We start from the raw sequence: 25,060 nt of genomic DNA, 5'->3' as shown, positions 1-25,060 counted from the left end.
GTCATGTCAACTGACACATGAGGCCAGAACAACTTTCTAACGAAATTACAATCAGCTCTCATTTATTGTGCTAAGAAAATTTGCACTAGTTTGCATGCGAGAGCTGCACGCTAAACGACCCTAATGTTTAAGTCGAGACTTTTATCCAGGTTAATCCAGGTCAATCAAATGCATTTCATCTAGGTAAATCAAATACATGTCTAAACTGACAATGCTGGCTTTGTTTCGCTTTTATATTGTAAGAATTTTAATCAGCTCAGACTCATAATAGACTGTAAACAGAAAGAATATGTATTATTATACTATGAATGGCTTATAACAATGGCATGGCCAAGAAAGACAAAAAGACACTTTTTTCCCATTTAATCACTGGGGCATGTTGAAGCTTCATTGCACAGAAGTAAGGGCCTCGGAGCTGCCAGCCACGATTATTCCACCAATCTCTCCCTCTTTGCCCCCTTTCTGCTGTCCACACTTCATGCTGCATCCTTGTTTTCCAGATCCAAATCATTCGTGTGACAATGTTAATTAAGACTGGGATGCATGCCATGGCTCAAAGCTCGCCGGAATCTGTGCTGGCCATTTTTTTGGAGCCAGCCGTTCAATTGACCACAGAGTTACGCGCCACATGGACAGCCTTTCCTTCTGAAGTAAGCTATCTGAGACAATGGCTTATCTGCTTGGATTCCTGGCTTCACTGCCATTTAAGGCGGCACTGAACAGAAGAATATACTTTCATTTTTTGTGGGATGTATTGTAGTTTTACACACGTTGGTTGCGTAAGATTGTCTGGAACTGACTTATGAAATCTGGAGCTGCTTTTTGTCTTTGTTCTGGGTTCAAGCTTGAGCTTCAGTTATTGTCTGTGTGGGTTTTCTGGCTAATCCTAAAATGTTTTTTGTTTGTGTATATAAGTATGTGTATGTATGGGTTAGCATCGTTACCTTGCATTGGGTTAAAGCTTTAAATTCTGCTTCCACCATGTGTGCGCATGTTCTCGCCGTTCTTTGAGGGCTTCCTACACAGTAGAAAGACATGCATCTGAATTGTCCATAGTTTATTTTTGGATTTTATATTCTTGTCTTTAAGACATGACAGTATAATGTATGTAAATAATAGAAATCAAGAATTTATGCAACTTCATATAATGTCTTGCCAAACATAAGGTCTTAGATTTTACCTCCCAGTTGATCATGACCAACATCACTGTATGAATTATTTTTGCCTAATGCTTTACATACACACACACACACACATATATATATATATATATATATATATATATATATATATATATATATATATATATATATATATATATATATAAAAACACAATAACAGCATAATGATCAGTAAATTATCACTTTATATCACTTGACTTGCAGCACAGCCTGTGAAATATTCAGCGTATGCAGATGCTAAAGCCATTAAGAACCATTAATCCATTAAAGCCATTAAAAACCAGTAAAAAGGTTTTGAAGTGCAGCAATGCTAAAACAGGTGTAATATACTCTGTCTGTCTGGTGTATGTAAGATGTCTAGGTGCAAAGCTAGACTGAATATGATATTTATAGATCTTCCAGTAAGTAATGCACTACAATAGTAAGGGCAAGACTGATGATAAAATAAAACTGACAATTTTGCATTTTAGATTTAGATTAGAATTACATTTTTGCACAATAGAGAAGGATAAAGATGTATCACATTTAAGGAAAAACACAACAACACCACATAGTGTCCTAGTTACCTAGACAAGTCTCTGGAAATATACTGTACTGGAGGGGTGAGCATCATTCTTGCAAAAAAAATTCCTTCATTATTGTTTTGATAGAGAAGTGTTGCCTAACACAGCACTTTTAAATCTCCCAAATCTTCAACTTGATTGACATAAAATTATCTAGTGAGCCTGTGGATGTGGGAGAATTATCCCAGAAGAGATCGTGCCCATCAGGTCAGAAACATTTCAGCATAAGATAAAGGTAATTAGTAAGAAGTACTTTGCATTGGTTCGCTTTGACTGTTACCTTTCGTGGAAGCAAGTGCACCAGGGGTAATAGTGGTGTGGTATGAAGTAGTGAGGCAGGGGCTGATTTCTCCCAGACTCTAGGTTCATGTAGGTGATTAACCAGTGAAAGTGAGACACACACTTGCACTTGCCTTGAATTTGATTTCCATTAAGGCTTTTTTCCCCCTCATCTTGCTTCACTGACACATTAGTGATGTGAAATACAGTAATGAGATGAAGGTGGATTATTCAGTAATGAATGTCTTTGGGAGAAAAACTAAAAGTAGATTATACTAAGCACATATTGTCCAATCAAGGTGCATCTGATCACAATAAGGTTAAGGTTCTCTTAAGGATCTCTTTCCTGGGTATGGATTACTCCTGGTCTGGGAAACCTGAACCTTATGTTCTGGTCAATATGTCCAAACCAACCACTGAGTCACCAAACCCTGACTGTGGCATTCTGATGCTTCCAAATAATGGCAAACAGAAGCACGACGTCTCTGCAGTAAGAACCTGCTTTCGTAATTCAACCCGGCCTTAGCAGAGCAGCTGCATTGTAAGCTATACACTGATGGCATAGTCTAATACTCGGCACTCGATTGCAAAGTGAAAGTTAAACCCTGCAATCCTCGAGGCCCATTAATCCTGCAGAAAGACAAGCGCTCCCTCAGTCTGTGACAGGGCAGGTCGCCGTTGCTGGGGTAACAGCTGATAAGCGAGTGATGGCAGCTACCTCAGGGAGCACGCTGGGTGCTTTGAGTTGACACAGAGTAGGGCCTGCTCCATTCATCTCCACAGACGAATTGTCATTAGAAGGAGGAGTGACAGCCCTGTGCCTGGCTGGGCGCAGAGGAAGGGCGTCAGGCCTGACAGATGTTCCTTGGCAAAGAAAAATTCTGAACATGCTCATAACGTAGAGAAGGGCCTCCGGTGTTCATTTCAAATATTATGCATTATAATGGATCCAAGTTAAGCTTTTCCTGGACATGAATGGGATTTGATTATGTGGGAAGCACTTATCATAACCAAGCACAATTTGCCTTCACAGGGACGTAGAGGTCATTATGTAACCTGCAGATGTCATTTCCATATGATAATGCACATTTGCACACACTTCGGGAGTGTATGAGAGTTTGTGCATCTAGCCAAAAGACAGGCGGGTGTGCACTTGTTAAAATTAATTTAAAAATTAATAAAATAAAATAAACAATAACAAACAAACAAATAAATAAATGACCCCCTTTTTTGTGTCCAGGTGAGCAGTACTGGGATTTTCAAATGCACACATTATGTGGAGAAAATTGTTTTGTTTTACCACTTCAGTAATTTCCAAAGAGTTTATTTATTTATTTATTGGGCCATTTTAGAGTACATTAACACATGATAAAACCATATAACAAAAGATATATCATTGTAAAGTCACTGTAGACATTATTTTTAAAAAATCTTTTTTTGTTAGCAGGTAATTTTTTTTCACAGTTCCTTTTTAAAAATCAGCAACATTACTTTCAACACCCTTTTCCCCTCTAGGTTAATTTCTGAGGTCCTACAAGTTGACATGTTCACTAGACATTTATCAGAGCTCACACCTGTCTCTTGCATCAGTGTGTCAGTTAAAACAGACTCTTCCTCACTTCCTGCGTTATTGGTTCACTCCTCAATACAGTTAAACGTCTCCTCCCTGTTATCTATAGAACGATAAACTGCCATTTTTATTCGAGCACATAATTTGAAAAGAACGTTTGTGTTATCCAGAAGTTTGTATTATGATATGACAACAACTATAGCCCAGAGGTAAGAATCTCTTTTGCAAAGAAACCCAAGGCACTGACAAGCAGAAACACAAATAAATATTTAAAGGACAGCTTAATAGTTCATTTGGATGTAAGCATAAGTTTGAAGTTTACTATTTCGAAATTTAACAAAGATGAAATGGTTGTGTGTTGATGTGTTTGTCTGTGACCTTATTGCAGTGTTAATCCTGATTCTGCTTCACACCATAATCTCTCTCTCTCTCTCTCTCTCTCTCTCTCTCTCTCTCTCAGATATGGACCTTTGCTGCCATCAAGTGCTTGAACAGGAAAGAAAATACAGCTTTTGTGCTTCTGTATTTGTAAGCAGTATATAAGAATCAGTCAAATATTACTTTTTTAAACTCAACATTATAATTATCAGACTTTTCCATTTCATGTTAAAAAAGTCATGATGAAAGTGCAAATGCATCTTTGTGGCATATTTTTTAAGAACATTTTTTTTTATTAAATATTTTTGATTTTATCCCTTATGAAGTCATATGTAAGGTACATTAGACCAAGATATAAAGCAACTTCCGTGGACAAATCATTAAATTTGTTTTATTTTAAACAATATAATTTGTCGGTTTTTCATTATTTTATTGTCCGAGCTAGCTACATAGGTTTAGGGATGAATTCTGAACTAAAACATCCATGATTTGACAGGTTAAGAAGTTGGTATGAAAAAAGTGACTGCAGGCAGTCGGGTTTATACAGTGGCATGATACACGGAAATGTTACAATCTGTAGGTATATTTAGACTTACTGTAGATCCATAATGAGCAAGCCAGAGGTGACAGCTGCAAGGAAAAAATGATGACATGATGCAGAAATCATGAGAGGAACCAGACTCAGTAGGAACAAACCTCTTCTGTGTGACACTGGATAGTGAGATTCGTAATCATTACTTTTTTTTACTGTACACTAGAGAGTTAGACAAGACTGAGTGTGTTAAAGGGACGCTCAATATCTGCATTTGCGTATCCGACATACGTGTGAGAATTCAAATTGGATATGGTTGGCATATGTGCTTGGAAATTTGCATCTACATACAGACATGCATATGCACATACTGCATACTGTTGTCTGTGAGGACAATTCTCACGTCATGGAGAACAAGGATACAGTACTGGCTTTAAAAAATACAAATATATTAATAATCACAATAATTGCTGAATTACTTGTTATCAGTAACCACAGTGATGTTACTGGTAAAAATCAGATTTGTGCCAAAATTTAAGAAATGCATTAATTTGACCTTCATACTCGTATGTGAGCTTTTCGCATAGTGATCCCCAAAGTCAGAAGCACACAACTGTAACACAATCTGTATTTGTATGCAGTGGCATCACTACGATTTTCTATCACTGGAACCAAGTGACAATGCCCCTTTGGCACAAAGTGAGGTCGGAGACAAAGAACTCGAGTAGCATACACAAAGACCTCATTTCAACCCCACTGGACACCTTTGGGATGAAGTGTAATGTAGGATGTGCTTCAGGCCTCCTCATCCAACAACTACACCTGACCTCACTAATGCTCTTGTGGCTGAAAGTGCACAAATCCCCACATCCGAAATCTAGTGTAAAGCTTACTGGAATAGTGAAGGTGATAATAATGGTATAATAAAGGGAGGACTAAATTTGTAATGGGATGTTGAACATGAACATAGAGTCATAGTCTAGTTTCCCCCCCAAAAAACAACCCAAAAACACACACACACACAATGTTTGGATAAACTACATGAATGCACGTAAACTGCTTTTTAATATAACGAGGTATCCATAATGTTCCCACTACATTCGGTACCAAATTCAGGAACGTCGGGATTCTACGTTAAATATTAGCCCCAGAATGAACTCGACACGTCGCTTTAGCTTTTGTCACTCAAGCTGCACGCTAGTTCTGAGGCAGGAGCTGGTGGATTGCGCATGCGCGGTCCTGCCGCTCCCTCCCGGTTTCTGCGGCGCTGAACTACTTAGTCCCCGTTTTCATAAAGACACAAAATCAACATAAAAAAACCCAAAACATCTCTTTGACACATGCAGCATGGCGGCTATATTTGGGAAGATTCTTATCGGCATCTACGTGGAAATCAAACGAAGCGACGGTAAGTCACGCCCTGGGTAAGAGGATGCAGTGGCCGGTAGATTAGCTCCATCATCTTTGTTGCCGAGTAACCCGCACTGTCCGGGTTAGCCTGCAGCATGCTAACGTGATAGCGATGACCGGCTAGCAATAACAAGGGAGCTTGAACAATTAGTAGCATCATGTTTCAGTAATAACGCCTATGGGGGCCAAGATGTGCAGCTAGTAATAGGCTTTTACTTGTCATCCTGCATCTTATTCAGCATGGTTAGCATGGTGGCTGAAAACGCCCAGACACACACACACACACACACACACACACACACACACACACACACACACACACACACACACACACACACACACACACACACACACACACAGTCACACACGCGCTCACTGAGACGGATTGAAAGAACAGCAACAAATGGCTTAATGAAGAGCAAGATTACTACAAATTGTATTACAGAAATGATCTACATAACATTATTATGTTTACAGATAGAAGAGCATCGGTTTAAGCGACACATTAAATAGCTATCATTTCCCAGGAAGAGCTTTAAACTTTATGGTTATTACATCATTATTTTTTCCTCTGTGTGTGTGTGTGTGTGTGTGTGTGTGTGTGTGTGTGTGTGTGTGTGTGTGTGTGTGTATGTAGATAGATCATTTTGTCCCCTACAGTGATAGAAATATCTGACAGTTATCTATTGTAAGTATTAAAAAATATGTAGGTTTTATTTCCAAAAACTAAAAAAACCCCCCACAGATTTATTCCCATTTGGTTGCTGAGGTTTAGGTTAAAGTCAGCTTTGGCTGCATTAATAATCATGTCAGTGGAAGGACCTCACAAGTAAGAAATAAAGCTCGCTTTTGTTGACAGCTCTCGGTTAAATACATCGATTTGTCCTTCTTTTTACCGCTTGTTTAATGGAAATGTTCTTTTTCAGTATTTTCTTATTTATCATTTCATCATTATTTTTGAAAACTGAATTTATGAGGACTTCGCAGAGTCATTTTGTAATCATTTTGTAAATAAAAAAATGTTCTTGACGCATGACACTTCAGATTTTTCCTATTTCTCTTTTTGTTCAACTTACATCGACGTACATCGAGTCAGGTTGTTTCGGTAATTGAAGTTGAGACAATCCTATAATTTTACCTTCAACACCAAAATGATTAGTACACAGAATCGAAAAAAATTGTCAAGACATCTTGTAGAGTTAAAATCTTGTAGAGATTAGGCTATGAAAATTAAACACTGTAATTGCCGCCAATGGAGCTTTTAGAAAGCACTGAATAAAGGATACTGAATACTTATTACATGAGGGTGGTCAGATTTAGATTTTTAATACATTTCTTAAAATATCACTTTGGCATCGAGTTATTCTGTAGATTGACGGTCAGAAATTCAATGCAATCCATTTGAAATGAAATCTACACCACAGAAAATGTGCAAAAACCAAAGTGTTTTCTTTCTACAGTACTGAGTATTTAGTTGCTAGCAGTAGCCACATTGTACCATTGAAAAAAGTACACTGTTACACAGTACAGAGGGTTTGTTAATATATTAATACAAGTAATGAAAGGATGAAGGTTTTCTTTTGGGTGTTCTACTGCAATGCAGGTATCTGTGTGAGAAATAACATGCATGTGTGTAATCGCAGAGTAAGCACGTATTGTGCGTAAGTAAATGTTCTATAAGATAAGCGTGGGACTTGAATGTAAAAGACAGATGTGAACAGATGGTGTTTGTGCCGGCGCGGAGGAAAATCACATGTTGTTAAATAATTCTTCAGCAGTAATTCATAGTTGAGTTGAGTCATAATTCTGAATTCTGAGTTATAATTCTGAGTTGAGATCGTCGGTCTAAAGTGACATGTCACTGGTGACAGATTGAGTGTCATTGTAATTAATGACCACCGACTACAAGATTAAGCACTGTCAGAAAATTTTATTTAAATTGTCAGTGTTGTCTTAAAGCCAACGGCAAGCCAAAGAACCTGTGGGGCAGCTACAAACACGTTATTACTAATGGTGAAACACGCTATGGACAAAAAGAAATATTTTTACTACATCAAGCTCGGACCGAAGAATAATTTTTGCCAGGATTCCCAGACACCCAAATCTACACAGCTGCAAATGATTGAAATCTTTTGATTCAAAATATACGGATTATATAATTTATATTCCAATATATCATTGTGGTCCCATCAGCTGGTGAAGTCCACTAAATATAACAGCGTACAAATCTGTGCAAATAGTACAAGGCCTTCACATATTGATTATAAATGATGTAACATGGTTACTGACGATTTAATACAGTTGAAATTAAGAACAGAAGTAGAATGATCCAGGTAGAATGATTAAAAAGAAGGGACGTGTGTTCTCTTTACAGGACGAATACATCAGGCCATGGTCACATCACTGAATGAAGACAACGATAGCGTGACTGTGGAATGGATTGAAAACGGGGACACCAAAGGCAAAGAGGTACAGCCTGTGATTTTTCATAAAGACATGACAGTTTATCGGAAGGGTTACAGAGATGAATCACTTCTGCAGCAAACGTCTTGGTTACAATTAATATTCAAGATTTAAGAATTTTTTCCCCCCTTACTTCACTGACACGTTCTCTTGTCACAGATGTAGTGTTGACCTACTAGGTAGAGATTTATTTTGGATTGGTCTGGAGGAGTGTTGGAACGATGGTGTTAAAGGCCAAACTGAAATCTACAAACAGGATGCTCACATCAGGGACTTATAGTTCTGCCTATAACACCATCATTCCAACACTTTAGTTCAGGACAGAGACGAGTCTGCCTACAGACAGGAGGTTAAAGAGCTGGCTGTCTGGTGCAGTCACAAAAACTTGGAGCTCAATAAGCTCAAAACAGTGGAGATGATGGTGAATGAGGGGAGTGCAGGGAGGTTTCTCCTAAAGTCCACTGTCATGGACTCCACCATCTCCCAGGACCTGAGGTGGGACACTCACATCAACACCATTGTAAAAAAGACATCAGAAGACTACAAGGGAACGGTTCAGACTGCTGCAAGGATTATTGGTGTTCCCCTGCCCACCTTTCAAGAACTGCATGTATCCAGATTGAGGAAGGGCTCAGAAAATCACTCTGGATCCCTCACATCCAAATCATTTGCATTTTGAACATTTACCATCTGGTCAGCGCTACAGATTCCCAAATACCATCACAACCAGGCACAAGGACAGTTTCTTCCCCCTGGCAATCTACCTCATGAACAGTAAAATTTTCATCACCTCCATTCTTGTACATCCCTACATTCTACTCTATTCCATTTTTCATCTATAGCACAATTGTACATACAATTTATTACTTTTTTCAATTGTTTTTCGTTAGTTTGTATTTATATATGTTTATTTATTTTTTTATTCTCATCTTATTTTTATTGTCTCTGTGTACTGGAAGCGTATGGCAGTTACTTACTATGCGCATTCTGGTTCTGATTCTGGTTCCAAAGCAGTGCTATTTTACTGGGAACGCAGTCAGTGTAGATGATAGAAGATGCAGATACAATCATACAGATTGCTGAAGTACAAAATGACACTGAATTATTTTATTTTTTTGTCCGAAAAGATCGACATGGAGAGCGTTTTTGCACTAAATCCAGACCTCGCGCCTGATGAGCAGATCGCACAGAGTCCAGAGACTCCGCCTCCTCCTGTTTCAAGCTATGTTAAAGTAAACAAGATTCCCACAAATAAGGTACGTACCGTTGACTTTAATGCAAGGATTGTAAATATTGTAATTAATGATTTAAAATGCTGTTATAGAAGTTTAGTGAGATGATTTACTGAGAACGCTAAGTATTTTCTCATAACCTTGTAGGTTCTCTGTAACGTAACATGCTGCTTATTTAATAATAAATACTCTCAGGTAAAATTGTATTTGCAATTGCGTTTCCTACCTGTCGTAAAAACCGTTTGCATTTAGGGTTACGCGAACGCACAACGAATGACAAATTTTGCGTTTCTTTTTATTACGTGCTATTCCACTTCCTCTAATGTCGTGTCATTGAGCCTGACAAAACTCAAATGTGATCGCAATTCCCTTTGCATTTGCCTGCACGTAAACCTGTCAATCATTGTTGGGGGTGGGAATCATGTAATGCAAACGGTTTGCGTTTGAATCACGTCACGGTTTTTACAACAAGTAGGAAATGCAATTGCAAATATAATTTGCCATTCCTTTTTAATATTGTCCGCAAAATCGCTGCATAGGCACAAATATACACTATATTTTGTTCTCACAGAAATATAAAGACGTAGCTTTAGCACAAAATGGTGAATTTCTAAATTGTTTAAAAATAAAGCACACAACGTGGGCTAATTTAAAAGGCCCAAATTTGTTCTCATCCACTGTACCTGGTAGCCCCATTCCTCTTCCTCTATGTACTAGTGTTACCATAGAAACGATAACATTAAACATTACAATAAGAGCATTGATAAAGCTGTGATTTGCCTGATGTCTGAGCCATGCTCTTATAGAAAAGAAATCTTTATTTTTGACTATTTAATGATGTTTTATGTTACATTTCACATGTACTCTACTGCTTGTATTCTGTAGAATCGGCGCACGGTAGCACCGCCTAAGAACGAAGCGCCTGCCAAAGATAACCGAGGTAAGCCGCTGGAAGAAAGCCAAAGCAGCCATGTTGAGTCTTCTTTAATGACGAGAAAATATTCATGCCTAGCATAATGTTTTATAAAAAACTCATTTGACAATAAATTTTGGATTAAGAGTAAACAAATCATATTATTTATTATTACCTACCTCTAGCAGTCAGGAGAAATGATTTACCGTATTTTCCGGACTATAAGCCGCAACTTTTTTCCCACGCTTTGAACCTTGCGGCTTAAACAATGACGCGGCTAATATATGGATTTTTCCCACTTTCAAATTAAAAAAAACAAAACAAACAACAACACATGCTCAGTGATGTGCTCAGTTTTTTGGCAGCATGAAGCTTTCATTAGACCAATGAAATTGCCGAACGGGTTAACTCCGACACCGAAGGACATGACTTCAGTGGGTTCAGTGCACAGGAGGAGGAAGATAGTGACCAATGACTTTCTTGGTAGGTTACTGTTTACTGCTAATATTTTATTTTTTGTTACAAGCCTGTGTAAAGTTAAAGGTAGGCCAATGAGCAGAAAGGGGCGTGTCTTGTCAATATGGGCGGAGAGAGTGTTCAGTGCGCATGTGTGACATTAGCAGAAAGCGGTTTTAACATTGACATGGAGGATAAAAACAAAGAAAGAAAGCGAAGAAAGACTTACGATAAGGCAAGAAGTAGGACGTGTTAATATAGGATCAGCTTTCCAGCGCTGGAGAGAACTGAAGGAGCAGGAAGTTGGCCACATTTTCACAGATTGGAGTTTCCCGAGTCAATAACTCCTGAGCTAAACGCTGTTACTACACAAATAACACCTCTTTTCTATCGTAGTAATGTAGAGAGGCAGCTACAACCGTGTTTTGTGTAGTAACAGCGTTTAGAATTTCTTCGCTTTCTTTCTTTGTTTTTATCCTCCATGTCAATGTTAAAACAGCTTTCTGCTGATGTCACACATGTGCTCTCTCCGCCACATATTGACAAGACCCGCCCCTTTCTGCTCATTGGCTACACATTTGTTTAGATTTTTAGTTTGTCTTTCTGACTCCGTTTTCTGAAGAATTTTTTAAAAATCGGAGACCCTGCCTTTAATTTGTTTCAATGTACCCGCAGGCACCTGCGGCTTATAGACATGTGCGGCTTATTTATGTTGAAAATAAGAGTTATTTTTTTAATTTAGTGGGTGAGGCTTATATTCAGGTGCCCTCAATAGTCCGGAAATTACGGTAGATCAGCAGAATAATGCTTGGTGTAAATGAGTACATGGTCTACTGTGTTGAAGTCCTGTGTTGCACACAAGTTTGTCTTGCTAGTCATAGGTACGACGAGAGCACGGCCCAGCCAGCAGAGTGAACAAGCTCCTAGTGCTCCAGCTCCTTCTCCCATCCAGCACCAGACACTCCAGCAGCAGCAGAACGGTACAGAAACACAACACAACACCATGTTGAGTAGAACAGCAAAGGAAGAGCACTATGATTAGAGAGAGTAAAGCAGTCTGTCTGAACTAAAATTCAACAGCTTGATTTTTTTTTTTTACATCATTACATGTTCTGTTACATAAAATGCCTGTTAAAACATCAAGGCTGATATTTTAGAAGTGATAATAAGACACGGATAACATTGTTTGCAAATCATCTGGTTTAAGAGGATTTATTATTATTATTATTATTATTATTATTATTATTATTATTATTATTATTATCACTCCTAAATGAGTAATAATTACAGTAACCAAATGTTATCCTGTAGTAGCTCTTCACACTCTGGTTGGGAAGACTAAATCCATGTCTTTATCAGAAAAAAAGTCAAAATCATATTTAATAACATACCTTATTGACTGCAAGGTCCTTGCATAGTGATTCATTTTATTGCATTACATTCGGTCAAAGTTCGGAGATGAACCAAATAAATGTAATATAATATAAATGTAATATAAAAGTCAAGCTAGATTATCAAATGCACAAAAAATATATATATATCATCTGTGGCATGTGGGAAAAAATGTAATAATATTATTATGATTTGTAGTAATATAAAATAGATTCCTGTTTAATTCAGGAACTCAGTATCTATATTATTCTGTATTTCACTATGAAACAGACGGAGATTTAACAGTAAAATGCACAAGACAGGTTCTGTAGCTCTCAGTTATAACAGAGTTGGTGATCTCTCGAGCGGTAGAGTGCATCATCTTTACAAAAGACTTAATGCGGCGGAATGAAGAGCTTTCCAAAGCTTAAACAGAGCTACTCTTTTGATGTAAAACAAACACAGCATTTAGAGTTGGTTTTCTGTGGCTGCTTAGATGTTACATCTTGTCACCATTGTTCATGGGCAGTGGGCTCCGGCTAACGTAATTACTCCTTTTCCCCTCGGCACGTCACACGTACAGCTCCGTTAATGAACGTTAGCAAAGTTCCCGTTCCTGTTCGAAATGCTATTTGTGTGTGTTCAGCTCGCAGGAAGTCAAACTGTGTGAAAGAGGTGGAGAAACTGCAGGAGAAGAGGGAGAGGAGGCGCTTGCAGCAGCAGGAGCTCAGGGAGAAGAGAGCACAGGTACAGCGTTACAGCTCAATAATGTGTTTACTCCTTTGGCAAAAAAGGTCACAAGTTTTCTGTCTTTGACTCTTAGGATATTTAAAAGCAGTTCCAGTGAAGAGAAATTGTAATGCTACAGCAAACAAAGGGCCTTTTTACAAAAAATATATATATCATCTGTCACTTGTTTTCTCTGATCCGATAGCCATCTGATTTGTTAAAACTGTTCCATTTACATCAGGCCACATAAATGCGTCTTGGCGAATCGGATATCAATCCGATCTTTCTACTCCCGCAAATATATTTGACCTCATTTCCGGGGTAATTGAAATGGAACACGCTTTGGTGCATGTGGTTGCTACAAAAAACAGCATTTACTGTTTGCTGCATTTTCGCTGGTGGCAGCAGTGCATTTTAAGACCCAATGAGACCCCTGGGTGAAAGATCGGAGCCAGCGCTGGTGGGAAAACATATTTGTTTCTGGCACGATGCACGACTCGCGAGTCACCTGCGAGTGACGTATGTGGCTTGAACAACCACATGCATTTATACCTGTCCAGTTTCATCTGAAATGCGTCCCAGACCACCTCCTGAAGTGGTTCGAGCGATCGGATGTATATCTGTCTCGAAAACGTTTTCGGAGGGCATTTAGACCTGGTCTTTCTATCGGATCACAGAAAACGCATGAAGTGACCAGGTGTAAAAACCCCCCAAAGACATCCTAGATGAGTCTGAGCTTCCTAATGTGTGGTAAAAGTTTGGGGATGAACCACATAAGAGTGTGAGGATCTGCTGTCTACATCGTCTTAGCTATATCTGCACATTGATTAATTAATTAATTAATCCACCAAAGTCTCAGACTTTGAATTGCATATCAATGTAATCCATCCTATTGCTGTGCATTTAATGGATGTGAAATTGGCTACTAACCTGTTTTTCCTTGTGTACAGATTTGATCAATAAAAATAAAACATTTTCCCACACAGGAAATAGACGCAACAACCCCTAATTATGAAATCATGTGCATGATCCGGGACTTCAGAGCAAGTCTGGACTACAGGCCACTGACTACCGCTGATCTGGTAATGTCAGGCTTTCGCCGTTTTATTTATTACAGACTACCGTAAATTAGCCGTTTGTACACTGTGTATGTAATCGCATACTGTGTGTTTTTAATCAATGTTTTTTTTAATCCAGATCGAAGAGCACAGGATATGTGTGTGTGTCAGGGCAAGGCCACTGAACAAGAAAGGTAAAAACGGAACGTTTGAAATATTGTAAACTCCCTGATTAATGTAGCGTTGAGTGTCTGAATTGTGCGAGTTCCAGTCGTAGTCACTAGTGTATTGTAAATCTGTCATAGAGATGAGCTTGAAGGACTTGGATGTAATCACCATCCCCAGTAAAGATGTCGTCATGGTTCACGAACCCAAACAAAAAGTGGACTTAACGAGATACCTGGAGAACCAGACGTTTCGCTTTGATTACGCCTTCGACGATACCACCGCTAATGAAATGGTTTACAGGTCAGGCACTAAAAGTGTTGTAAGGAGAAAAGTTGAAAATCCTAGAAAACCCCAGTTATCTGAAGAGTTCTTCCGGATCTTTCAGGTTTACCGCCCGGCCGCTCGTAGAGACGATATTCGAGAGAGGGATGGCTACGTGCTTTGCATACGGACAAACGGGAAGCGGTAAAACTCATGTAAGTCTTACAGTTAAGAAGATAACATCACCCCAGAGGAGCTCGTCTTACTGGAACAGATTTGCTCCAAAGCCCATTAACCTAGACTCGACGTCCTAATCTGTTTCTCTCTGTTCCAGACGATGGGTGGAGATTTTTCTGGGAAAAATCAGGATTGCGCTAAAGGGATCTATGCATTGGCAGGTATATAATTCAATTCAATTCAAGTTTATTTGTATAGCGCTTTTTACAATAGACATTGTCTCAAAGCAACTTTACAGAACATAAACATAGAGCAGAAGGTAAACATAATTAATGATAAAGGAAATAACGAATAATAAAAGAAATAAGAATTAACAGAATAAAAATTCTAGATTATTATTAGATATATATATAGTGCACAATGTGTATGTATTTATTACCCTAAGAGCAAGTCTGAGGTGACTCAGGCAGCAGTGGCAAGGAAAAATTCCCTTAAATCACAATTTTAGTAACTCAGAGTTTGAAGTAAAAAAGGAAAAAAAATAATCACTTAATATCTTTGCAGCACGGGATGTTTTTCTCATGCTAAAAAAGCCAAACTACAAGAAGCTGGACCTCCAGGTTTTCGCAACCTTCTTTGAAATTTACAGTGGAAAAGCAAGTAGCATCTTCTCTCTCAGTTCATCTAAAGTCTTTTTTTTTTTTTTTTTGGTACATTTTATAAAGTCTTAAGCCAAACTGACCTTGAAGGGATTTTCCTGTAGGTGTTTGACCTGCTGAACAGGAAGGCCAAGCTGCGAGTTCTGGAGGACGGCAAGCAGCAGGTGCAGGTTGTAGGACTGCAGGAACGTGAGGTTCATTGCACCGAGGACGTCCTCAAACTCATAGAAATGGGCAACAGCTGCAGGTGAAGACCTTCAAATGAAGACCATCATACTGTAGAAATGTTCATGTTTTTGAGTAAGCGTGTTAATATAATAATTGGACAACAGTCATAGCAGCTCTTTATACAAAGGAGCTCTTATACATGTGTACCTTCGATCCAATCAGATTGGAGAATTCACAACCAATGATGATAATTATAGTTCGAGTCTTAATTTAGTTAGTTCTGTGCTTTGAATTGCAGGACATCCGGACAGACATCAGCCAACGCGCACTCCTCTCGCAGCCATGCCGTTTTCCAGATCATTCTGCGAAGGAGAGGCAAAATGCACGGGAAATTCTCCCTCATAGACTTGGCGGGTAACGAGCGAGGGGCGGACACGTCCAGCGCCGACCGCCAGACTCGACTCGAAGGGGCTGAGATCAATAAAAGTTTACTCGCTCTGAAGGTTCGCCTGCTCTTTCTCAGACACACGCACTTTATCTTTTCTGTTTTAAGCGCGTGCTAACCGTGTGAACTTTGTGCTTGGTAGGAGTGCATCAGGGCTTTGGGTCGCAACAAGCCTCACACTCCGTTCCGTGCCAGTAAACTCACGCAGGTTCTGCGAGACTCCTTCATTGGCGAGAACTCCCGAACGTGCATGGTGAGATGTCCGTAAAAAATAACCACCAATTTCCGTCACCTGTTTTCACCAGAATGGATATATACTGTCTATGCATGTAGCGAAGGTTTGCAGCTCTAGATCATTAAGAAACCCCTTAATTACAGCACAGAAGCATCGGGAGAAAAAATAATGCATTCTCATTTAAGAAGCTGCTATTTAATTAACCAGCTTCTCATACATCAAGAATAAAGTGTGCTGCAGCTTCGTTATCCTCTTACCAAGAAGAAACCTCTGGTGTACGTCAACTAAAGGGGTTGTTATGTAGTGATGGTAAAGTAACTCTGTCCTGTCTGCAGATTGCTACCATCTCTCCTGGCATGGCTTCCTGTGAAAACACCTTGAACACGCTGAGATACGCCAACAGGTGTGTACGACCTGAATTTTTAACCTTTTGGGGTCCCTTCCCTGTACACAAAGCAGAATCTGTGGTGTCAGTTAGCGTCAGCATTACCTAGGGCTCATTTCTTGACGTTTTGGCCGTAAGCATTAATCCAGCGTGTTCAGGTTTTGACCGGTAGTGTGCGCGTCTTGTGACTCTGGTAGTCAGTCATTAGCTAGCTTAATAGCGTTTGGCCGTCGGCAGTTTCTGATCTAAATCAATGATAACGTAAAGCTACGGTGCGGTGTCCATGATACTACTGTAAAGTGTGAAGTCTCACGTTGTCGCCTTTGTCTCTGTCCATCTGTCAGAGTGAAGGAGTTTGGGATAAGCCCCTCAGACATCCCCTTCTCTCAGGGGGGAAGCGGACGCTCTGAACTCTCTCCTACCTACGAGTACGATGACTTTGCTTCCTCACCGACCAGGTCTTTTTCTTTTCCCAACGTCACGCTTCTTTGAACGCTCCTCCGCCGACTCGCTTTCTGTTCACATCAACCCTATTTAATGGCTTGCTTTCATTTCAGTTTTCTGCTTCATTTTCACGTTCCTTTTTTTTTTTCTGTCATTAACCCGACGATTTAACCCCATTCTCTCTGCATGTTAGCATGTTTGAGCATGTCGCTAATGGAAACATAACCATTATTTATTTTATTATTTATTTTTTACTGTGTGAGAAGGGTTTGAGGTCACGATGGTCCTTTTCTTATGGTTTGCTTCATTACCTGGCCATGAGTAATGTCAGGAACATCTTCAGCTTTTTAATATACATGACTGTGTGTGTGTGTGTGTGTGTGTATAGAGTAAAGGAGCTTACTGTCAACTCTAGTGCATTGATGGAAGGCAGACCAGGAGGCAATCAAGTGAGCCAGCTGGACGTGTTGGAGCCGCAGTGGGGAGTGGGAAGCTCTCCTCAGAGAGACGATCTCAAACTGCTGTGTGAACAGAATGTAAGGAGAAAAATAAATAAATAAAAAGAAACTGGCCAGGGTTTTGGAGACCACCTCTGTTTACATGAACATCTGTTCAGATCAAACACACAGGAAATCCTGTACTATAAAATACAAACTAGAGAACATGTTATCATACAGAGAGATTTCTCAGGCTGCCACGGATTTAAAGGAGTGAAGTAAGTTTTTCTTGTGTGTGCGTGTAGGAGGAAGAGGTCTCTCCTCAGCTTTTCACCTTCCACGAGGCCGTGTCTCAGTTGGTGGAAATGGAGGAGCAGGTCCTGGAGGACCACAGGGCTGTGTTTCAGGTACAACACCACCCTCTTCGTCTGCACGGTTTCTTCAGTTCGGCACGGTTTCTTCAGTTCCGCACGGTTGTGTTCTCATTGCATGCTGTAAAGTTTGACTAGAAATTTTCTTTCAAATACACTTCATTCTAATCACCGGGCACGCTTTCTGTTGTGACGTAGGAGACTATACGCTGGCTAGAAGACGAGAAGGTTCTAATAGAGATGACGGAGGAAGTGGACTATGACGTGGACTCGTACGCGACACAGCTCGAGCAAATTTTGGATCAAAAGATTGAAATCTTAACAGAGCTCAGAGGTAAATGACGCGTTTGAGTCGAGTCGTTCAGACTGGTCACAGAAGCATGTTTGTCAGACATTTCTTTGTTTAATTTGCTCACCGTGAATTGTTATTTTTCCCTCTCTGAAACAGATAAAGTGAAGGCGTTCAGGTCGGCTCTTCAGGAGGAAGAGCAAGCCAGTAAGCAGATCAACCCCAAGCGACCACGAGCCCTCTAACCATCGTAGAGCACTTATCATAGATCCGGCAGCTGAAAGAGGATATACCTTTTCGAGTTAAGAAGCACACTTTTATGCCGAATTGTATAGTATTAAGATAAATTCCAGTTCTAACGAAGATGACTTTTATAATACCATACGATTTAAAGGCCACAACACGATGGAAAAGAGATAGTGAAAAAAGATTTTGAATCGTTGCATGCACACATGCACACACTGGTCGTACTCGGGCGTTACCCTTAGATACATCCGCACTCGTCTGCGTATAAACTACATTTTCACTCGGTACGGCTGCTTTTAAAACATCTACTGACTCCTCGGTGTAAGTAACAATGGCCCTCGATGTGAAGAGCAAACCAACTTTTAGTTTCGAATTTGGACCCTAGTTTGTTTAGATTCTGGCCAACCGAACTCATTTGAAATCATTGCTCTGTGCTGGAGTCAAAAATCCTCCATCATGCTGCCATTTCTACATCTGTTATTGGTGGTCAGTTCATACGTAATCCATATTTAACATATAAAACAAAAAGCCAACCCTTACATTTTGGACCCCGGCTTTGAAGCTGAATTCCTGAGCAAATTTTTACAAATAATGTGCAAATAAGATTGCAGGTTCTATGTAGCCAGCTATCCGTGAGACGCTCTAATTAGCAAGCACAGTTTTTTCTTGGTTAGTCATCACACTGACTTGATATTAGGCCTGTGTGGCTGTATATAGTTTAGAGCCACACTTCTGAGGGCCAAATCGAAACACGGGTATTGGAATGAAGAGAGCGTAGACATGGCCTAATCACTGCTGAGATATGTTAACACACCTGACATCAAATACCAACAACACAGAGTGAGATTAAAAACCACAACTGACATCACCACATCGTCGGTCAGTATTAGGGAAGCGAGTATTAGGGAAGCGTCTTGTGTTAGTGGTTGAGACTTGGAGAACGAGGAAAAAAGGAATAAAGCATTGACATGTAGTCCGAATCTGAATGGTGTAAACAGAGGAGTATGAAGTGGGCATTCTGATTGCAGCTGTTACTGTACTCATCAGTGTAATTGTTTTTTTTAATTAGAGTTACCTAAATTTACATGCACTTCTGAGTCTGTGTGTATGCTGCTGACCTTTAGTCAGTTATGTCCTGCTGACTTCAGCTTGTTTTCACTCAAAAACCGTACATCTGTGTGGCGTGATGCCGCATTTAGGCAGCACTGCAGCTAGGGAATACTCAAGCACAACTGAGCATTAATCCATCACACCACAGCTACCAACCCGGGAGGGTGAACAACCTAATCACCAGCTACTCACAAGCGAGGTTGTGTGTGCTGTAACACACTCAGAGGGAAGCGCTATCCGCCGCCTTCTTGTTATTAGTCTCCCGTTATTAGTAATGATGCTGTGATTGGTAGAAGGAGAGTGAGTATATTATCCCTCCCACCATGAGAGAACGACTGGCATTAGCAGGATTCGAACAAATGACCTCCAAATGCTTTTTTTGTTTCCCCATTTGGGAGCCAATTTAAAGAAACACACATTTTGTGCTCTATACACCCCCTAGTGGTGACTGACCATCACGTTTGAGCTCCATTGGGAGCCAATTTAAAGGAACACACATTGTGCTCTGTACACCCCCTAGTGGTGACTGACTGAATCACGTCTGAGACCCAGTGTTAATTAAGCTTGTTAACAATCCATGAAGTAAAAAATCTTTTTGACGAGAATAATAATCACTACTAGGGTTATAGGTACATCTGCACAAGACGTTTGGAAACAGGGTATCTGCATGTGTGTAAGCTGCATCAAGTCACACAGAGAAGGCTTTATTAAACTTTTCTGTTCATCATCTGAATACGTGTTCCATGTGAAAGCTGTTTTTTTTAAAATAAAGAATAATGAGAAACTCTTGATCATGAGAATAGCTGGTGTGTATGTGTGTGTGTGTATGTGAGAATGTGCACATCTGTATTTCTGACATAAAGAATAAAGAACCCCATAATGACTGGATCTGTCACTGTATGGTTTCTCACACCTCACTAGCAACCTGTAAAATCCTACTGGACCTCCGTCTTATCCTTAGGATTGAAGATGATGATGACTACCACCAGATGTATGTATTGATGCATCCCTAACAAAACACAATGCAGGACATTTCACATTACCGTAAAAATTAGAGAAACATTGTAGCTGTTCAACTGTATTTAATCCACAGTACATACAATAATACAGAATCGAGCACAAGTGGGTGAAAAAGAGCTGAGAAGTCATTCAGATCAAAACGGTTTACAGCGGTAGTTTGTATTTAAAGCGCACGGTAGGAAGTACATAGTTGGTGGGATTTTTGTGGGTTTTTTTTAAAAACGGGATACGTTTGGACACAATCTGAACCCTCGGATAAAAGAAAAAAAAAAGGTGAAATGTGAGTTTTGTTGGAATGTTGGTGGAAAAAAAAAAACCCAGAAGAGTACATTGTGGATCAGCCGTGATGTTCCTCCATGCTTTGGTGCCATATACTTAGAAATGTTGCAAATGCAAGGTTTTGTTTTTTTCTCCCTTTTTAAATTACACGCTGATTGTCGTTTCTGTAGACGACAGTGTATTCATCAGAAGTTATTGAAAAATGGAACATCGGCAAAACGTGACCCAGGCGTTATATAATAATATAAATTATATAATAATATAAATTTTATATATATATATATATATATATATATATATATATATATATATATATATATATATATATATATATATATATAATTTCAATATAAGAAGTTCAATATATATAAAATTATAGTGTAGCTGACGTACGTAAGAGTGCGGCTGATTATTTCTGAACAGGTTGGAGTGTTGATCTATGATTAAAATAAGAAATTACAGAAAATAAGTTCAATAAATTTTGCAATAGTTTAAAAATGATGACTTGCAGAAAATGGCTTGCGTTCCTGTGGTTTCTGGTAAAAATGACCAATTTGTGTAGTGTGTACATGGGAAGAGGGGCAAGGGTGGCCAAACCCCCCCCCTCCCCCAAAAAAAACAACAACAACGAAACAAAACAAAAAAAACTCCAGCTCACAGATTGTTGACCGAACTTTTTTGATTCTAACAGTAAACTTTAAATAGCAGTAACAAACAACAAATCTTAATCAGAAAGTGCTTCCAACAGAGATTTGTGTCATTCCCAGAGAAAAGGGTGATGGATATTTTTACTGTGTCATTTTTCTACACATCTGTATAAAACAGAATCAACCACGGGTACATATTGCACATTTATTGGTCTGAAAAGAAATAATATAAGGAAAATAAAAACCGCTGCATTTTCTTGCGCCTTACGTGACGGCATTACATTACACCCAGAATCGTTTGTTTAACGGAAGAGAGTTTGCTTGTGTCAAGTTGTCACTTTAAGCACGCCTTAAAGTCTTAAATTCTCCAACTCCTTTTAAATTTGGTGAACCTTTCCAATTAAAAAAAAACTGCCTCAGCTTAATATAATAAATCTCTTACATGCTTCAGAAAATATCTCGCATTTAATGGACATGTTGAGTATGTCCTATTTCCCAGGTGCTTGTGTTCTTGGTGTGTTTTTCTTGTGTGCCCGAGACTGATTGTCTGTGCGGTGGTGTCTTTTTGTTGTCTTCCTGTACACAAACTGTGCAGATGGCATTAATGGTGTTGGTCCTTAAAGAAATCTCAATTATATACCAAAATAATAATAATAATAATAACAATAATAGTAGTAGTAGTAATAAAGCAACCATGAACACTAAAATCTGACATTACTTTTTGTGTAATCTACATAAATAATTCCTGACCATACATTTCCTATATAAGTAAAATGTACATCTTTACAATATCTACACGTCCGTTATTCCTGCACGGTCGGAAAACGTTCTATATCCCCTGAACAATTATAAACAGACAGCTGCTGCATCCAAAAACCCTCCCAGTGCTTCGATTCAAATGTACAAGTCCTATAGGATTCACGTCCTCTCGTCCTGCCTGTTAACAAATGGCAAATAAAATAAAAAATCTTTATACAGTATTTGGCTACAACGTATTCATGCCGTTGACTCTAAAAACCGAAAAGTAAAATCACAGCTTATGATTAAAAGAATATCCTGCAATAGTCCTATACATCTCACTTACATATGAAGGGTAAGCTAGAGCACAGACTTTTAAAGGACTTCATTTTGACCTGAAATGATCTAAATCTTAGAAACATTAGACATGTGCCATCAAATCCGAACTCAAACTGGTTTTTACAGCTCAAATTATACACACACACTCAGATCAAATACTCAGTAGTATGTTACAAAGGAAAAACAACAACAAAAAAAAAAAACGATAAAGCCTATTGTTTTTCGTTTGTCGTTCCCTATGATCGTTCTAATTTTGGCACGTTTCTTAATCCTGACATTAGAGACAAATACTACAGCTGTGCACACAACGCACTCGAATCCTGTCATATATTAATAAAGATCATGCACTACACAATAACAATATGTAGCCACATGAGATGGTAACAAGGTTCTCTACTATTGACTTTGTGCAAAAGGAACAATGAGGTTATACAGTTACGTAACTACAGCTTCTGGAAAATAAATGATTTTGGCCATCGGTTGGATCAAGTGTCGCCAGACGTCCGTATACTCTCAGGATTCGTTCGATAAAGCAAAGCGGTAAAGGTGCACAAATTGGCAAGAGACGACTATATGCTGCTTTGAGCGTCTGGAGAAAAATGGATTTCTCCAACGTACGCTTTGTAAATATAGTAGGATAGATGCCTACTGCGGTCGTCTCGTTCGTGGGCTGATGCGATTTAGAGGAGCAGAGCGGCGAAGTGGTTCTGCTCCAGAACCTGTGCGAAGGAGAACGGTACTAAGGAAAGGAGAAAGCGTGGAGGCTCAGAAGGATTCGTACTTGGCTATCTGTACATGGCATGCTGCACCAGAGAGATGAGAGTTTTCAGGAGCACTAGACACCCTAGTGATGTCCGAGAGGTACAGTATTGCAAGCAGATGGCCAGATAAAGGGATTGTTGCCAAATTTCAGATTGAAAGTAAAAGAAAAAAGGCCAACTTCCTCACTTTTCAGCCCCAGGGCAGTTCTCGGCCCATGTATGTTTAATGCTCGTGTGGTAATACGCTGTTAAGAAGTAAGGCCTCTGATGACCTGCGTGCCAAACACAAGATGCAACACAGTGGGTCCTTGTTGCCAAATGCTGCAGGGCTTTTTTTGTACGGGAACCCCCTCCACAGGAACAGTTCAGTAAAAACAGGAAGAAACTAGGGGCTAGCATTTGGCAAAGAGGGGTTGGTTGTGGCGAACACAAGTGGCTCCTGGGATAAACCATGGTTGACTCGTCCATACACGACTGCCCTGAGCATGTGAGGAAGGAGGCATGTATTTACAGGTGGAAAATGTTGGTGGACATCATTATGACATGTTGGAGACCTTCCACTTTTCTGATGATGCAGGTGGAGATTGGAGGAGTCCGAACTACTCAAGCATCCGTTTTCTCTCTACATTCAAGCAAACTGAGAAGAGGCAAGGACCAGTGTTCAAAAAACCTAGAGCGATGCATAAGGCATTAGATTTCTGGATGGTGTGTTACCTCAGTGGAATAAAATCTTTCCCCTAATGCCATGCTTGCTACATTAGAAAAGCTGTGCCGGTCTCTCATGGAGTCTGTTCCATTTTTCATTTTTGTTCTTCCCGATCCACCATTCCTTTAAAAAAATAAATAAATAAAAAGACTCCCAGTTATACATAGCAAGTTGATGGAGGGTTACTTGGGGCTCAGGGTGCCTCCCTCCATTTTCCCTGCACGTCCAAAACAGCCCGCCGCAATGCTCATGCTCCTCTGTGCACGTTCAGCCCGCTCGCGGTCAAACTCAGATTGGCTCTGAGCACGTTCCGGGCGGCCCCCATGGCCAGACGATGTGGCCGAGGATGTGGGAGCTGGCTGAGAGGAGATGGTGCGCAACAGGTGGTTGCGTTTCCGCAGAAAGTCGCCACTGGCACCCAGACCAAAGCTTCCCTTACGCAGAGTCACACGTGTGCTGCCAGTCTTGGCCGGTCGAGAGCGCTGATTGTACTCCAGATCTGACAAATGAGACGCGTAACCATCTGAGATGAACTGCAGTGGGGAAAAACAAAGAGAAGGCAAATGGAAGAACATAGATCTAAGAGATAAAGAGCATTAATTTAATACTGTTGTTGTTTGTGTTATCATTAGTGTTTTTGTAAACAATCCTTTTTCAGCTGAAGAAAAAGATAGTCCCTAGGGACATCATGCAGAATGGATGTACGGATAACTTCTCGCTAGCAGTACCTACAGTAACAGTAGTATTAGAGACCCAGCGGACAAGAGAGGCCCCAGGACAAGGTCATACTCCTGGTGGAATGAGCCCTGAGGGAGGCTGCAAGCCCTTGGAGCCATAGTCCAGGGTTGCTATTTCTACCGGCCGGTGTAAATATTGATCATTATAAATAGACTCATGAGTATTAGGGGAAAACCTAAGACATTCACAGAGACTTGATGCTTTTCGGGTCAAGGTCGCACACAATACCTACTCAGGAATTCATCATCTTGTTCATTTCCCTTAGTCTGTATTAGCACATTTAATTCACTAACTGCACATAA

The 25,060-nt window shown here is 39.8% G+C and overlaps 2 protein-coding genes across 18 annotated transcripts in view; one reads left to right on the top strand and one right to left on the bottom strand.

The window, feature by feature from the left end:
• Window positions 1-5,672: 5,672 nt before the first annotated feature.
• On the top strand, window positions 5,673-20,766 carry LOC113638461 (kinesin-like protein KIF2A). Of its 10 annotated transcripts, none has more exons than XM_027139690.2 (22): window positions 5,673-5,911; window positions 8,288-8,382; window positions 9,504-9,632; window positions 10,494-10,548; window positions 10,876-11,004; window positions 11,853-11,957; window positions 12,995-13,095; window positions 14,064-14,159; window positions 14,275-14,329; window positions 14,441-14,603; window positions 14,689-14,779; window positions 14,899-14,962; window positions 15,306-15,397; window positions 15,505-15,647; window positions 15,867-16,071; window positions 16,156-16,266; window positions 16,584-16,651; window positions 16,978-17,091; window positions 17,466-17,613; window positions 17,820-17,987; window positions 18,084-18,219; window positions 18,334-20,766. In XM_027139690.2, the coding sequence occupies exons 1-22, from the start codon at window positions 5,851-5,853 to the stop codon at window positions 18,417-18,419; spliced, it is 2,415 nt and encodes an 804-aa protein (XP_026995491.1). In that variant the 5' UTR covers window positions 5,673-5,850; the 3' UTR covers window positions 18,420-20,766. The 10 variants fall into 10 exon arrangements, with proteins under 10 accessions (XP_026995491.1, XP_047660885.1, XP_047660884.1 ...); XM_047804929.1 differs by having other exon boundaries at window positions 10,864-11,004; window positions 16,978-17,061; window positions 17,820-17,921; XM_047804928.1 differs by having other exon boundaries at window positions 10,864-11,004; window positions 16,978-17,061.
• LOC113638447 (membrane-associated phosphatidylinositol transfer protein 2) overlaps window positions 20,596-25,060 on the bottom strand; it is a 49,572-nt gene continuing 45,107 nt past the window's right edge. For all 8 annotated transcript variants that reach the window (XM_027139666.2, XM_027139664.2, XM_027139661.2 and 5 more), the window contains one exon: window positions 20,596-24,553. In XM_027139666.2, the coding sequence (XP_026995467.1) occupies window positions 24,203-24,553 (351 nt within the window). In that variant the 3' untranslated portion in view covers window positions 20,596-24,202. The remainder of the gene's footprint in view (window positions 24,554-25,060) is intronic.

This window comes from Tachysurus fulvidraco, chromosome 20, assembly GCF_022655615.1.
Source record: "Tachysurus fulvidraco isolate hzauxx_2018 chromosome 20, HZAU_PFXX_2.0, whole genome shotgun sequence".
In the NCBI taxonomy this organism is placed as follows: domain Eukaryota; kingdom Metazoa; phylum Chordata; class Actinopteri; order Siluriformes; family Bagridae; genus Tachysurus; species Tachysurus fulvidraco.
This window is presented reverse-complemented; position numbering and strand designations above follow the sequence as displayed.